At 47.9% G+C, this 15,973-nt stretch overlaps 1 protein-coding gene across 1 annotated transcript in view; it reads left to right on the forward strand.

Moving 5' to 3' along the window:
• The first annotated feature begins 10,212 nt into the window (after positions 1-10,212).
• The window catches only part of RSPO4 (R-spondin 4), a 39,489-nt gene continuing 33,728 nt past the window's right edge, over positions 10,213-15,973 (forward strand). Inside the window, exon 1 of the mRNA XM_030830580.1 lies at positions 10,213-10,291. Within this exon, the coding sequence (XP_030686440.1) occupies positions 10,213-10,291 (79 nt within the window). The remainder of the gene's footprint in view (positions 10,292-15,973) is intronic.

Raw genomic sequence — 15,973 nt, forward strand, 5'->3', positions numbered from 1 at the left:
ACAGTTCTAAGTGCTTTGCAGGTATTAACTCATTTAATCCTCACAATAACTTGATTACCATCCCCACTTTACAGATAAGGAAACTGAGGCACAGAGGAGTTCAGCAACTTGCCCAAGGTTACATAAGTAGTAAGTAATAGAATCAGGACTTGAACCCAGGCAGTTGAATGCCAGCCTCCATGTGTCACCAAGCTCTACCGCCTCTCAGCTGACAAACAATGGATATAAATAATAATGGTGGCATCACCTGCTATAATTTGCGCCTTCCCAGGGTCAGCACTTGTCTGCGTGCTCTGCAGTTATCTGTTGATCTCCAGAGTCCTCCTTGGGCATGTATTATCTCCATTTCATAGACGAGAAAAGTGACGCTCAGATTTAAGGATGCACAGAAAGTAAGAGGCTCTGGCTCTCAGCTCCTCCCAGAGTGGGAAAGTTCAGAGGCCTGAACCTTGGCTTTTTCCTCCATCTTTCTGCACTCAGTTCTCCCTCATCTTCCCAGAGCCAAGGCTGGTCCCAGCACCGCTGCCCCCAGCCCACCAGAGACCTGCTGCCCCCAACTATGCAAAACTTCTCTTTGTCCTTCCCTTCTCTCCCCCAGCCAATTACTGAGAGGTCAACTTGATTGTGAACATGGTTTAGAAATATTTTCACTATTGTTTGAAACATTTTCCCTTTGTTTGAAAACGTGTTACAACTTCAACCGCAGGAAAAGAAAAACCCTATCCTAGCGGACAATGGCTGTGAGTGTAAAACCAGGAACGACTGTATTAAATAATCAGAACTGAAAACTACCCAAACAATAGAACTCCTCAGAGTTCTGGCATCAGGAGGACTTGGGTCTTTGAGGCTGCCCCCAGGTGGGGTTTACAGGGTTTGCAAACACAGGAGAGGATATGGGGATCTTGCCTCCAGTAATAGGTTGTAAATCCTGCTCTGAGGCCTGCACCTTCTCCAAAGGGTGCTGAGAGCAGTTTTCTTTTCCACCCTTTTCTGGGAGATGGACTGAAGCCTGGGGAAGATGGGAAATTGGATTCATACAGCAGATCCAGGATGAGGCTAGATCTGGAGTCCCAGGTTAGAGACCCCACTGGGGGCTCCGTCTGGGGCCAAAGCAGGGGGTCAGTGTGAAACCAAGATCATAAGTCAGTATGGGGCCCGGGGTATGACTCAGTCTATAAGAAGGATCAGGGCTCAGCGTGTCACAGGGTCAGGCTCAATCGGAGGCTGGAGTCAGGGTCTACTGTGAAACAACATTCAAGGTTCTGACCAAATCCAAGATGGTAGCTTAGTCTGGGACTCAGTCCATGATCAAGAATGGGGTCAGGGCTTCCCTGGTGGCACACTGGTTAAGAATCCACCTGTCAATGCAGGGGACACGGGTTCAAGCCCTGATCCAGGAAGATCCCACATGCCACGGAGCAACGAAGCCCATGCGCCACAGCTACTGAGCCTGCGCTCTAGAGCCCACGAGCCACAACTACTGAAGCCCGTGTGCCTAGAGCCCGTGCTCCTCAACAAGAGAAACCACTGCAATGAGAAGCCCGTGCACCGCAACGAGGAGTAGCCCCCGCTCGCCACAACTAGAGAAAAGCGCGTGCGCAGCATCGAAGACCCAATGCAGCCAAAAATAAACAAATAAAATAAATAAATTTATAAAAAAAAAATAAAGAATGGGGTCAAAGCCCCACCTGGGACGAGGATTATGATTCAGTCTAAGATCAGGGTCAAGTATCGGTGTGTGATGAAGGACCAAGGCTCAGTCTATGATGAGAGAATCAGGGTTCAATGTTACGACCAGGATCAGGATTCATCTTGGGTCCCTGAACGACCAAATAGGAGTCTATCACTTCCTGAGACCTTGGGTGAGTCAGTCCACCTACGAGGCCTCACTTTCCTCTTCTGTAACCTGGGCTAACCATAACCTGTGTTCTGAATCCTTCCATAGTTAAATGTCAGGCCAGATGAAATAGTAGATGTCAGCAAGCTTTGCAAACTGTAGGGCACTGGGCAGATGTTTATATAAACACCCCAGAGGAAACCCCAAACAAGGCTTATTGTGGAAAAATCTAAATGTCACTAAGCCTCCTACTCCATCTTCTATCCCACTTTCTCTTCTGTCTGTAACACTAATAATAGCTAACAGTTACACAGCATGGCCTTGTGCCAGGCACTGTTTTAAGAGCTTCATGTATATTTAATCCTCAAACAACCCTAAGAAGTAGGTATTAATATCATCCTTATTTTCAGAGGAGGAAACTGAGGCAGAAATAAGTAATTTGCTTAAAGTCACACTTAATACACAGGAAATCCCTGGTTCAAACCAAGGAGTTTGGCTCCCAAGTCTATGCTGTGTATAGGAACTAGGGTGGGGGTGAGTCTGGGGGATTCTTCATGGAACAGACAGACAGGGGTAAGAGATGCAGGTCAGCAAAAGGCCTAAGGATGACCCATGGCCCCCAGCAGCATGCCTGTGCCCAGGAGGCTGAGTCTCTCAGCAGACCCCACTCCTACACAGGGACCTAAAAGGTTGGGGGGAGGAGTTGGTGGGTGGCATTAAGGCATCTCTTTAAACTTGTTTGTTTATGGAAAGAAATTTCGGGCCAGCTGCTGAAAACCTGTATTTTATGGGTAATTTTTCAATTTATTTCACACTGGTATTAAAAACAACAACCCAACCTACCACGGAGGCTGTGATTCCACTGGGGTGGGTGAGGGAGGGGTGGATGACTTGAAGTAGCTCCTTTGTTTGCCTGAGCATCCCAGGGCCAAGGCTGCTTGCCTTCCCTTGGGAAAAACCAGACAAAGTAAAGAATGAAGACAGGGGTTGCAGAGGTTGTGCTTTAAGAGGAGAACAAGACAAAGTCCGGTGGAGGAAGGTGGGGGGTTCAATGCCTCTCTTTTACAGATGATGAAACTGAGGTATAGACAATGGAAATTATTAGTGAAGATTTACTCTGGATTAGGCATTGCTTTTACCTGCACTACCTCAGAAGCAGTCAGGACAGAATTAGTAAAATACTGTCTTGGTTTGGGGTGGCTGAGAAGCAGACCCTGAGACACAGATTGGAGTTCAGGAAGTTTATCTGGGAATTGATCTTGAGAAACACAAGAATGAGAATAAGGAGTCAAACAGGACCGAAAGGCAGCCCATGAAGGATGGCTCATCAAGACAGTTACCACTGGGCACAATTGGAGCTCAACCATGCTGGAGAGTTCTGGGAGACAGCATAGAACGTGCCTCAGGCTCTCTCACTTACTGAAGGAGGGAGTGGGGGTATTTGTCCATCACTGGGTATCTCCACTCTGCTATTGAGTCTATTAGCAAAGTTTTTGTTTCAATTATTGTATTTTTCAGTTTTATAATTTCTTTTGGGTTCTTTTTTGTAACTTCTATTTCTTTGTTGAGATTTTCTTCTTCCATTTTTTTCAAAAGACTGTATAATTTCTTCTCAAAGGTTTTTTTTTTTTTTGATGGCTGCTTTAAAATCCTTGTCAGATAATTCCAACATTGGAATCATCATGGTTTAGCATTGGCTGACTGTCTTTTCTCATTCAAACTATGGTTTTCTGGTTCTTGGTATGACAGGTAATTTTCTATATATCCTGGACATTTGGGCTATTATGTTGGAAAACTCCAGGTCCTATTTAAATCTTTCATTTTAGCATGCAGTCTCACGGTTTAGGTATAGCATATAGTTTCTCACCTACTTTGGGGGCTGTAGTTGCAATGACCATTTGGTTTCCACAGCCCTTGCAATTCTCTTCTGACCTGCTTTGTTCTTCTGGTGTTACTGGGGTAGTATTATCCTAATACCGAAACCAGACAAAGACAGTACACAAAAATATATAGAGATCGATATCCTTCATGAATATAGCTGCAATAATCCTTAATAAAATATTGTCCAGTAGAATTCAGTAATATATAAAAAGAATCATAAACCATGGCCAAGTGGGGTTTATTCCAGGGTGGAAAGGCTGATTCAACATTCAAAAATCAATGAATGTACCATATCAACAGGCTAAAGAAAAATCACATGATTATATCAATAGATGCAAAGAAAGCATTTGACAAAATCCAACACCAATTCATGATAAAAACTCTCAGAAAAAAATAGCAATAGCAATAGCAGTAATAGAGAGGAACTTCCTCAACTTGATAAAAAGCGTCTACAGAAAATCTACAGCTAACATCATACTTAATGGTGAAAGACTGAATGCTTTCCCACTAAGATTGGGAACAAAGCAAGGATCACTCTTGTTCAGACAGTGCTGGAAGTTCTAGCCAATGCAATAAGGCAGGAAAAGGAAATAAAAGGAACATAAATCAGAAAGAAAGAAATAATAACTTTTATTTTATTTGCAAGTGACATGATTGTCTATTTTGAAAAGCCCTAAACATCTTTTTAAAAGTACTCCTAGAATTAATAAGTGAGTTCAGCAATGTGGCAGGATAAAAGAGCAACACATAAAAATCAGTTGTATTAACCCAATCAAAAATGGGCAGAAGACCTAAACAGACATTTCTCCAAAGAAGACATACAGATGGCCAATAGGCACATGAAAAGATGCTCAACATCCCTAATTATCAGAGACATGCAAATCAAAACTACAATGAGGTATCACCTCACACCAGTCAGAATGGCCATCATTAAAAAGTCTACAAACAATAAATGCTGGAGAGAGTGTGGAGAAAAGAGAACCCTCCTACACTGTTAGTGGGAATGTAAGTTGGTGCAGCCACTATGGAAAACAGTATGGAAGTTCCTTTAAAAACTGAAAATAGAGCTACCATATGACCCAGCAGTTCCACTCCTGGGCATATGTCCAGAGAAAACTCTAATTCGAAAAGATACATGCACCCCAATGTTCATAGCAGCACTATTTACAATATCCAAGACATGGAAACAACCTAAATGTCCATCAACAGATGAATGGATAAAGAAAATGTGATATATATATATCTGAATTTGCCATAAAAAAGAATGAAATAATGCCATTTGCAGCAACATGGATGGACCTAGATTTTATCATACTAAGTGAAGTAAGTCAGACAGAGAAAGAGAAACATCATATGATATCACTTACATGTGAAATCTAAAATATGATACAAATGAACTTATTTACAAAACAGAAACAGACTCACAGACATAGAAAACAAAACTTATGGTTACCAAAGGGGAAATGGGGGTGGGAGGGATAAATTAGGAGTTTGGGATTAGCAGATACAAACTACTATATATAAAACAGATAAACAACAAGGTCCTACTGTATAGCACAGGGAACTAAATTCAATATCTTGTAATAACCTATAATAAAAAAGAATATGAAAAAGAATACATATCTATAACTGAATCACTTTGCTGTACATCAGAAATTAACACAACATTGTAAGTCAACTATACTTCAGTTTTTTAAAAATCAGTTGCATTTCTATATACTAGGAATGAACACGTGAGGCAGCAAAACTAAAAATACAGTACCATTCACAATTGCTTTTTAAAAAAGGAAAAGAAATACTTAGGTGTAAATCTAATAAAACATATGCATATGCTGAAAATGACCAAACATTGATTTTTTTAAAAATCAAAGAAGATCTTAATAAACGGAGAGACATATCATGTTCATGGATTGGAAGATGCAACATAGTCAAGATGTCAATTCTCCCCAAATAGATATACGTACTTAATGCAATTCTGATCAAATTCCCAACAAGATTTTTTGAAGACATAGACAAAATTACTATAGAATTTATATTGAAAGGCAAAGGAACTAGAATAGCTAAAACAGTTTTGAAAAAGAACAAAATGGGTAGGATCAGTCTACCCAATTTCAAGATTTCTTATGAAACTACCATAATCAAGACAATGTGGTACTGGCAGCCAGAACAACGCATAGTTCATGGAATAAAATGGATAACCTAGAAATAGATCCATACAAATATACCCAGTTAATTTTTGACAGAAGAGCAAAAGCAATTCAATGGAGGTAATACAGCCTTTTCAACAAATAATACTGGAGTAACTGGACATCCACAGGCAAAAAAAGAACCTGACTTACACCTCACCCTGTATACAAAAATTAATTTGAAATAGAGCATCGACTTAAATGTAAAACAATATAACTTCTAGAAAAAAATAGGAGAAAATAGTTGAGACTTGGGACCAGGCAAATGTTCTTAGATTTAACACCAAAATCATGATCCATAAAAGGAAAAATTGATAAAGTGGACCTCATCAAAAGTAAAACCTCTGTTCTATGAAAGACACTGGTTAGAGAATGAAAGGACAAATTATGGACTAGGAGAAAATATTAGCAAATAACCTATAGAATAAAGAAGTCTTAAAATGCAACAATAAAAAAATCTAATTAAAAATGTGCAGAAAGACATGCACAGACGTTTTTGCCGAAGAGGATACACAGAAACTTGTGTACAAACGTCCACAGTTGCTTTAGATTTAATAACCAAAAACTTGAAATTATTCAAATGCCTTTTGGTGGATGAATGGTTAAACAAACTATAATACATCCATATCATGGAATACTACTCCGCAATAAAAAGCAACTATTAATACATGCAATAACTTGGACACATCTCAAGGAAATTATGCTAAGTGAAGAAAGACAGTCTCAAAAGAACACATACTGCATGATTCTATTATATAACATAAGTGTAACAACATAATTATAGAAATGGAGAACAGATTAGTGGTTGTTAGGGGTTAGGGTGGAGGGGAGGGAGTGGGTGGGGTCCTAAAGGAAAGCACAAGAGCGCGAGTCTTGTCATGGTCCAGTTAGGCATCTTGATGTGGTAGTGGCTACATGAAACTATACACGAGATAAAATTGCATCCCAGGAAACTCTTCAATCCCTGGCAAACCAGGAGAGTTGGTCATTCTAGCAGAGGCCATCCAGCAGCCCCTGTAGCTCCGAGGAGGAGTTTGGGCTTCACCTGGAAGAAAAGCCAGGTCCTCTGGCTGCTTAAGAAGAAGAGCTTGTAGGGGCCAGAACTGCCACAGCCAGGAGCTACTACATCAATGGGGCCAGAGTGGCAGACTGGCCAGATGTTCACCAAATGTTTGTTTTCCCCCGAGCACATGGCTAGACTATATTTCCCAGCCACCTTTGCAGACAGATGTGGCACGTGACTGAGTAATGGCCAGTGAGATGTGGGGGGACATGATCTTCGCCTCCAATATGTGGTCCTCCATGCCCTGCCCCTTCCTCAGTGAGCTTTAAGCCATGTACCAGAGAGCAGAGCACAAGCTGGAAGGAACCTCGGTCCTGGCTATCCCACAGAGAAGGATCTGCTGGTCAGGAACACGCACTGTGAACATAACGCATTGCAGCCATTATACCCATCTTCATTTATTTGTGACGGTGTCCAGTGGTTCCTTAACTGATGGCCCCTGGCGTGTACACCTCCTATTCTGCCATCGGCACCACTGGTCTTGATGTCCTCCCTGTGTACCTATGTTGGGGGAAGGCGACTGGATGGCAGGCTGGGATTCCCAGACAGCCCTCTACAGCTACAGAGAACCCAAGACCCTCTGAGCAGCTCAAGGTTTGGTGGGGGCCTGAGTTCTGGCTCTTAGAACCCTGGAAATACCAAATTCTGAAAGGATCGGAAGGGCCCTTGGAGAACACAAAATCCCATCCGTACCACTGAATGAATGGGGAAACTGAGGCCCTGAGAGAGAATAGGAGGTAGTTGACGTCCCACAATGAATGAAGGGATGAGTGAACATTCATTCATTCTTTTATTCATTCCACAGATATTTATTTAGCACTTTATGTGTCAGGCACAAGGATAAAACAGAAGATTCCTGCCCTCATGGAATTCACAAACAGGCAAATTACAAACAGGAACAGGCCTGGTGGTGCTCGGTACTATGGACAATAAAGCAGGACCAGGGGATAAAGGGCCCAGGCATCTATTTTGTCTGGAGTGATCAGAGAGGGCCCCTCAGAGGAGGTAACCTTGAGTGGAGACAGGCCCTGAGGATATGTGAGGAAGGATTTTCCAAGCAGAGGTAACAGCAAAAAGCCCTGCTGGGGACACATGGCAGAGTTTGAGAAGCAGAAGGCCGGGGGCGGGGGCGGGGGGGGGGGGGCGGTGTAGGTGGAGCAGAGGGAGTCGGGGGGAGAAGAGGCGAGAGGCTACAGGCTGCGGAGCTCTGTGGCTACTAAGTGGCCCCAGCCTCTGCCTGACTCCCATGCACCCTGCCCTGCCCCAGCCCTGCTCACCTGGGGGATGGCCTGCTCTGGACTCTGGAGACTTCAGGACCGGTGGTGGCTGGGTAGGGGCTGACTTTCAAACTTCTTAAAGTTTGAAATTCTAGGGTCATCTCATTTCTCCAAGTACCCAAATTCCATGTATAAGCTGGGAGACTCCTGCATCTGGAGAACTCATTCATTCATTCATTCTAGAAACATGTTGCATACCTGCTCTGTGTCCAGCATGAGCTAGGCTCCAGGCTTCCCAATATGACCTCATCTCTGGCCTTAAAGAGTTGACAGTTCAGAGGAAGGGACAGACAAATCCATAGTTACCACCTGCTGTGATACAAGCTGTAATAAAGAGATTGTGGGAGCCCAGAGGAGACACTGGACCTGGCCTGAGAATCAGGGAAGGCTTTCTGGATGAGGGGCTATTCAGGACTGGGTCCTGAATGAGTCAGTGGGGATGGGGATGGCATGTAGACCAAAATCCCATGGAGAGGCCACTCATGAAAGGCTCAGAGGTGTGAGAGGTGTCTGTGAAATACTGCAAGGAGTTGAGATCTGGGATTAAAGGGGTGAAAGGTGGAGTAGAGGGGAAGACGGAGATCAAAGAAGTCAGAACAAGAGGGCTTTGTAGGGTCTGGACCATGCTGGGACACCTGGGTGCCCATCCCACCTCTGCCTTAGACTTGCTGGGCTGCCTGAGCTAGGCACCTCCAATCCCGAGGTCTCAGTAGCCCCATCTGTGGAATGGAGCCATTTTGGGGGGGTGGCTCTGACATTCCACCAAGACCCCTAGGATGTTGTTTGTCAGTATTCGTGGAGCCCTACAGAAGAAGAACAGCCAGGGCAGAGTTGCCTCACTCTCTGTGTTTCCCTCCCCCGACATGCCCTCAAATGTCTTCATTATACTGGGGGCCTTACTAAGGATGAGGACAAGGGGCTGGAGAAGGAGATGCCGGCATTTACCTTCCTTTTTTTTTTTTTTTTATCAAACTACACACACAGGATAAAGGAAGGATAATTGGTCAGCAAGAGACTGTCAAGGGTAAGTTCCTCTGTGCCCCAAGCAGTGGCTAAAAGGGTGGACACTGGACCCAGACAAACCACTGATCTGCTGTGTGGCCTTAGGCAAGTCACTTGGCCTCTCTGAGCTTCCCTTTCCTCCCCTGTAAAGTGGAGCTAATCAGAATAGAACCTCGCTGGGTTGTTTTGAAGATTATATCATGTGTAAAGTGCTTAGAACACCACCAAGCACGTAGGCCTCAAAGTGATAGGCAGTATTATTCTTACTCTTACTGTTTTTAGTGGGCAAGGTGGCCGGAGGCAGGAGTGCACCGTTTGTTGGGGAGAAGGAGGGATTTGGCTCTGAAAGCGTTAAAATTGTACCAGCTGCTCCCATCCTGTAGACAAGGCTGGAGGAAACACAGTTCAGGTCCTGGGCCCCTTCACTGGCTAATTTATCAGGTGCTGGTCACTTCGGGGCTTAGGAGAAAGAGGAAACAGAGAAAGCGGAAAAAGAAAATCCGAGGCGGAGAGTGGGGTGGAGGGAGATGCTGAGAGGAGGGGGTCACCTGGCGTCCGCGCGTCTGTACCTCTGTGTGTGACGTGGAGGACCGTACCTGTGTATGCCACGGGACAGTGCCGGGCGCGGGAACGACGCCAGAGCGCGCACGGCGTGACAGACCGACCTGGCCGGGCGACCCCCTCCAACCCCACCGCGCGCCTTCCCCAACGGGTTAATGCACCGCCCCCGCCTCGCTGGCTCCTCCCCGCCCTCCCCTCCCAGCCCCGCCGACGCCCTCTCTAGACCTGGAGGTCGGCCCCTGGGCTGACTGCAGGTCCCTGGCGGCAGGACCGACCCCGCACTCGCGGATGCTCCCGGCGCGCCCCGAGCAGCCCCCGCGCCCTCTGTGCCGCCGCCGCCGGTAGCCGCTGGGCCGTCGGGCCTCCCAGGGAGCCCCGCGCCCCCGCCCAGACCAGGCTGCCCAGATGCGGGCGCCACTCTGCCTGTTGCTGCTCGTCGCCCACGCCGTGGACATGCTCCCCCTGAACCGAAGGAAGAAGCAAGGTACGAGGGGCAGCCGGCAGGGTGGCCGGGAAGACGCCGCGGGATAGTCAGGGGGGTCGCCCTTGGGGCATCTGCCTGCTTCCCGACGCCCGGGGCTGTTAACTCTTCCAGACTGCTGTCAATCCCACTTTACAGATGGGGAAACTGACGCCCCAGGGCACCCGTGGGGCAAGCTGGACCCAGAGGCTCTCCAGGGAGGGAAGGAGCTGCCAGGGCTCTCTCATTGCCCCCGCTCCCTATAATCACAGCATTGCTGGGCGAGGCGGGGGGGGGGGGGGGGGGGGAGTGACTTTTGCAGAGACAGGAAGCCTCAGGTGGCAGGCTAGAGGTCGCAGGGCCTAGGGGACAGAGTTAGTGGCTCAGAAATCATCCCAAGCATGCATACTGAGCCAGGAGGTGACATAAAGAGCCCTGAGCTGGGAGTCCAGATGCCCCGGTCTCAGCCCCATTACAGACCCTGATCCCCCACATCACTTTCAAGAAGCCAGTCATTTTTGGTGGGTTCCCCTCTGGTGAGGGCATGAGCTGCATGAGCTCAGAGAGACCTGAGTTTGAAGACATTTATTCTGGGATGACCTGGAAGACGTCCAGCCCCTCTAAGAGCCTCAGTTTTTCCATCCTGACCTCCTAGGGCCACTAGGAGGATGTACCAAGGTTCAGACCATAAATGTACCTGGGGCACAAAGCCAGGGGCCCCTTGCACTCTCACCTCGGGGGTCCTGTGCCACAGCCCCTCCCTGAAGGAGTCAAAACATCCTCAGGAGGTGGGTTTGAGGCTGTCCCTGCAGAGCCAGGGTTGGCAGAGCCTGGGGGACCGAGGAAGGTGATCAAGTCCCATACCTGAGCCGGCCGCCCTTTGGCCTCCGGATGGCAGTCTGAGAATCAACAGCCAGCCACTGTGCCCAGGGTCTTCTACTCACGGAGGGAATCCCCACTACATCCTCATGACATAGGGCTTACCCCATTCTAAAATCCAGGTGCCAAGGCTCAGACAGGCTAAGTAACTTTGCCAAGTTGACCAGCAGGTGAATGAAGACCCTGTGTCTTCTTTCCTTGCAGCTCTGGTGTGAAGTCTGAGCTTGGCTACGTGGGAAAGAGAACGAGAGTCTTCCCTCTGGGGGATTCTAGTCCACCTGAGTGAAAAAGTCCTAAATAGACACAGTTACTCCTGGAGTGAAACAGGAGGCAGAGAGAGGCTGTGGGAGAATTGGGGGTGGGATTGGGTGGGACAGAGAGACTGTGGCCTGAGGACTTCAGCTCCAGGTGTGACTGGACGGAGGGATCCAGGGAGAGGAGAGGTGGGTGGGCTTCACATGAGCTGGGGGGCATCTGGGACCTCATGGGGACACTGCTCTGTGAATGGCCCTTGTATAGTAGTTCCAGTCATGGGCTCTGGAGTCAGCCTGCCTTGTTCAAATCCCTGCTTCCCCAGTTACCAGCTGAGTGACCTTGGGGAAGTCACTTTGCCTCTCTGAGCCTCAGTTTACCCATCTGACGGTCTTTTAGAAGCTCTCTATGATCTTTCTCAGTTCTTAAAAAGACCAAAAAAATAGATAAATAAAAACTGTCTCCTCAGCGACTCCTCTTTAAAATAGGAATAATAATCTTCAGTATCCAACTCACAGGGCAGATGTGGGTAAGATTGAATGAGTTAGTGTGTATGTTACACGAGTAGCCAAGTACAAGTCATTCTCCTTTCCTGTCCATTGCGTCCTTTGCCTCTCATAACAGCCTAGTGGGGCTGGGGGGATGCTTATTTCCTAGACAAGGAAACTGAGATTCAGAGAGGAAAATTGATTTGTCCAGCGTTGCACAGAGGGTTAGTAGCAAAGCAGGCTTGAATCTCAATCCGTCTGACATGACGCTGAGAAGATATCTCCTGAGCTGTGTTGGTCTTCTCTTCTCAGAGCCTCACTTTCCCCATCTGAAGAGGAGCCGGTTTAGAAGATCTTTAAGATGCTTCTCAGTCAGTTCTGAAAGACACACACACACAAAGAATAAAGAAAAAGAAAACTTTCAGTCCCTCCCCCCATCCCCAGTTGCTCAGTGAGGTCGGGCATGGCTGCGCCTTACATAGCCACCATTTGGTGAGGGGGCTATTGGCACCCCTCCCCACGGTAGGTGATCTCTTGCATCTGGGACACATGCATGTCCAGCGCAGCATCTTCAGAAAGAGGCTTGTGGCTCCATTTATCAGTCAGGTGCAATGGAGATAGCCTTGGATTTCAGTCCAACCGCCAGCCCCTTTGGGTAAGTGGATTCCACACCACCCCCTGCCCGCTGCCCACAGCCTTGGTTTCCCATTGGCACTGGGGTGGAGGTGGAGGGGTAGCAGAAGGCTTCCTGTAGCATCTTCTGCAAGGTGGTCATAGGAGTCCTGGCCAAATAGGTATGAGAGATGCTGGGTTTAGCAGATTGCTTAACTGTGGGACTTATCAGAGGATTCATAGTGAAGAGGCTGAGGATAGAGAGTGGGACCTTTCCCAAACCAGTTACAGATTAGAGACCATTTTTCGTAAGACAGCCGCTTGGAAAATTGCACATGAGATCCCTGAGGGTCTTACCAGATTTGACATTCTGGTCTAACTTTGGCAGAAGAATGTGTTCTGAAGGCACCTAGGTATTGGCAGTGTCTTTTCTTTCCTTTCCTTTCCTTTTCTTTTCTATTTTCTCCCTCCCTTCCCCCTTCCTTCCTTCCTTCCTTCCTTCCTTCCTTCCTTCCTTCCTTCCTTCCTCCCTTCCTTTCTCTCCCTCTCTTCCCCTTGTTCATTCAACAAGCATTACAGGGCAGACCGTGCACCAGGCTCTGTGCTGGGAACTTTGGGAGTGCCAAGGTGAACAGACCTGGGGCCTGTCCTTGAGGAGCTGCCAGTGTGGAGGGATGCCCTTCCTTGGCCCTCTCCTACCTCCCCTGCGTGCCCGAGTTCTTGGCCCAGCCTTTGGCCTACTCTGCAAGGTCAAGAGGAACACTCGCTGGGCCCAGCAGCCACCCAGGCTGAGCTGTCACCCTCAGGGCCTGGTTCCCACAGACCCATGCTTCCTCAAGCTCCAGCATCACTGTTTTTTGATGAAACCTAATTTTTCTGTTTCCAAGACAAGAAAGACTAAAAGAAAAGGCTTGAGAACGGTTCTTGGATCTCAAGTGACTCTTACAAAACAACATGTTGATTAATTAAGTATAAATGAATCAGAACCAGATGAGGACGTTTCTCTTGAAACATGCTGGGCTGTCCCCGCAATAGGACAGTCGGGCAGGGTGAGGGGGCCCTGGTCTGTACTCCTACCTCAATACGGAGCTTCATTTAGGCAATGAGGAGAGGACAGGCCGTGACTGACTTTCCCAGCGTCCAAGGCCTTCTGGGGAGGGGGCTTGGTGGAAGCAACTGTCACCCACATTCACATGGTGCCTTTAGATCCTTCCAGACCTGAGGCAGCAAAGGGCAGAGGGAGGAGCTCTGAAATTCAGGGCCCTCTCCTTCCCCGGATGTGTGATTTGGGGCAGTCCACGTACCTTCTGCATTGGTTCCACGTCTGTGAAATGGGAACAGTTGTACCTACCTCTTTGGTGTTTGGGACGATTCACCACAGTCCCGGAGGGAAGGTGTCCAAAGGCATAGAGGAGGTGCTTCGTGAGGACTCAGCCACTTCCCCCTCCCATTTTACAGCAGAGCTGGATGCTCCCTGGGCTGGGGGAGGGGAGTTTCATGCAGGTTGAATCTCACCTCTGCCCTTCTCCCCTCTCTGAGCCTCTTTTTCTTTATCTGTAAAAGGACTGTGGCAGCGCCCACTCCAGAGTCCTGTTAGGGGGACTGAATATAATAATTCTCTGTAAACTGAAAAGCCCTATGCGGATGGCCAGGCCAGCAGCACCGTCCCCTGTACACAGACAGAGAAGCTGAGACACAGCAAGCAAGTACCTGAGGCAGGGGTGGCGATCGGGGACGACCCAGGTTTCTAGTCTCCAGGTCAGGGCCATGGCTGGGCCCAGAACAAGGTGTATCCCACAGACCACCCCACCCCTGCCCAGCCACCAGAGGAGACCCTTGAGGCCACTTGGGGCCAGCCACGTGCCGGGAGCTCTGCATGTGGGTTTCGACATCTGACTGACTATGGCGCTACCTGTGTTACACCTGTTTCCTAGACAAGGGGTCTGAGGCCCCAAAAGGGGCAGGGACCTGCCCAGGAACTCCCAGAAGACGAGCTGGTACGTGGACCCAGAGTTTTGGAGGCTCCAAAGCCTGTGCATAGAAAAATAAGTGAATTCTGCTAGAGACTTGCCAGCGGCTGCAAGGAGGAGGCATCTGAGAAGAGCCTATCAGAGGGCTGCAGAGGTGGCAGCAGCATAGGAGCTGGGGACTCTGGCAGGAGGAGGGGAGGGTCTGGCCGGATGGGAAGGGCCGAAGGGGCTGTGTGGCAGAGGGGGTGGAGGTCCGATGGCAGACAGGCCAGAGCCCAGCATCTCCTAGGGATGTCGGGAATGGATCCATCAGAAAAACTGACATGGACAGGATCCCTCAGTGCAGCCCAGAGAGGCTGGTCGGCGGCAGTCCTGGGCTCAGCTGAGGAATCTGAGACTCAGAGGTGGGACGTTACTTGGCTGAGGTGTCACAGGATAAGGGGACCTTCTTCCCTTTGTTCCCCTGCCTCCTCTAGTCCATCTGTCAGTCCACTGTCTCTTCATCCATCTTTCCATCCTTTCATCTAGTGAAGAAACTGAAGCTCACGTCGATGCAGAGTGTTTCCATCAGCAGATGAGGGAGATGAATTTAGTAAGTGCAGCTAGCGTTTAGAATGCTGAAATGGAGTAGAATGGATAAAACAGAACAGAATGGTATAGAGTAGAATAAAATAGAGTGGGGTCGGCAAACTGTTTTTGCAAGAGGCCAGATAGTTACTCTTCTAGACTTCATGGGACATATTCTTCCTGTTTTGTTTTGTTTTTTCACAAGCCTTTAAAAATATTAAACCATTCTTAACCTACAGGCCATACAAAAAGAGGCCATAGTCCAAAGTTAGCCCATGGACCATGGTTTGCCAGCCCCCTTTTTAGAAGATATCAGAGTGCATTGCAAGTGTTAAGATTAATTATCATTTTGAGAAATGGGTTTCGGCTTACATATGTATGTGAATGTATGAGTGGATGCATGTGTGTGCATATGGATGTGGGTGTGTGTGAGTGTGTGAATGAGTGTGTGTGTACTCTGTGTACTGTGTGTGAACTGATGTAAAAATGTAATTTTTACCATTCCCCCAAAAGTGCGGAACTTTTGGCCGAGCCCAATGCAGTGCTCCTGACAGCTCCGAGAGGCGGGTTCTAGGGGATCCCAGTATTGCAGATGGGGAGACGAAGGCCCCATGGGTCACACAGCCATAGGCGTGTGAACCCAGAGAGTCTGGCTCTGGAGCCCCAAACAGGACACCGAATTGCCTTTATAAGTGGCAACTGCCCTCGACACATTTTGCAAACCTCTGTTTCTTATGCTTGTTTCTAACGGCCCAGGACCTGGCAGCCACATCCTTCCCAAGGTGTTTTCTTTTCCCAAGGTAGATTTTAGCCCTAGGACCCATTGGGGGCCTAAATATCCCTCCTGCATTAGACACCCTCAAGCAGCCAGTGAGGGCCGGACATTGCATGTTCCTTTCGCATCGACCCTCCCCAATCCTGCCAGGTGGATGTGGTTG

Source organism: Globicephala melas, chromosome 15 (assembly GCF_963455315.2).
Source record: "Globicephala melas chromosome 15, mGloMel1.2, whole genome shotgun sequence".
NCBI classification, from domain to species: domain Eukaryota; kingdom Metazoa; phylum Chordata; class Mammalia; order Artiodactyla; family Delphinidae; genus Globicephala; species Globicephala melas.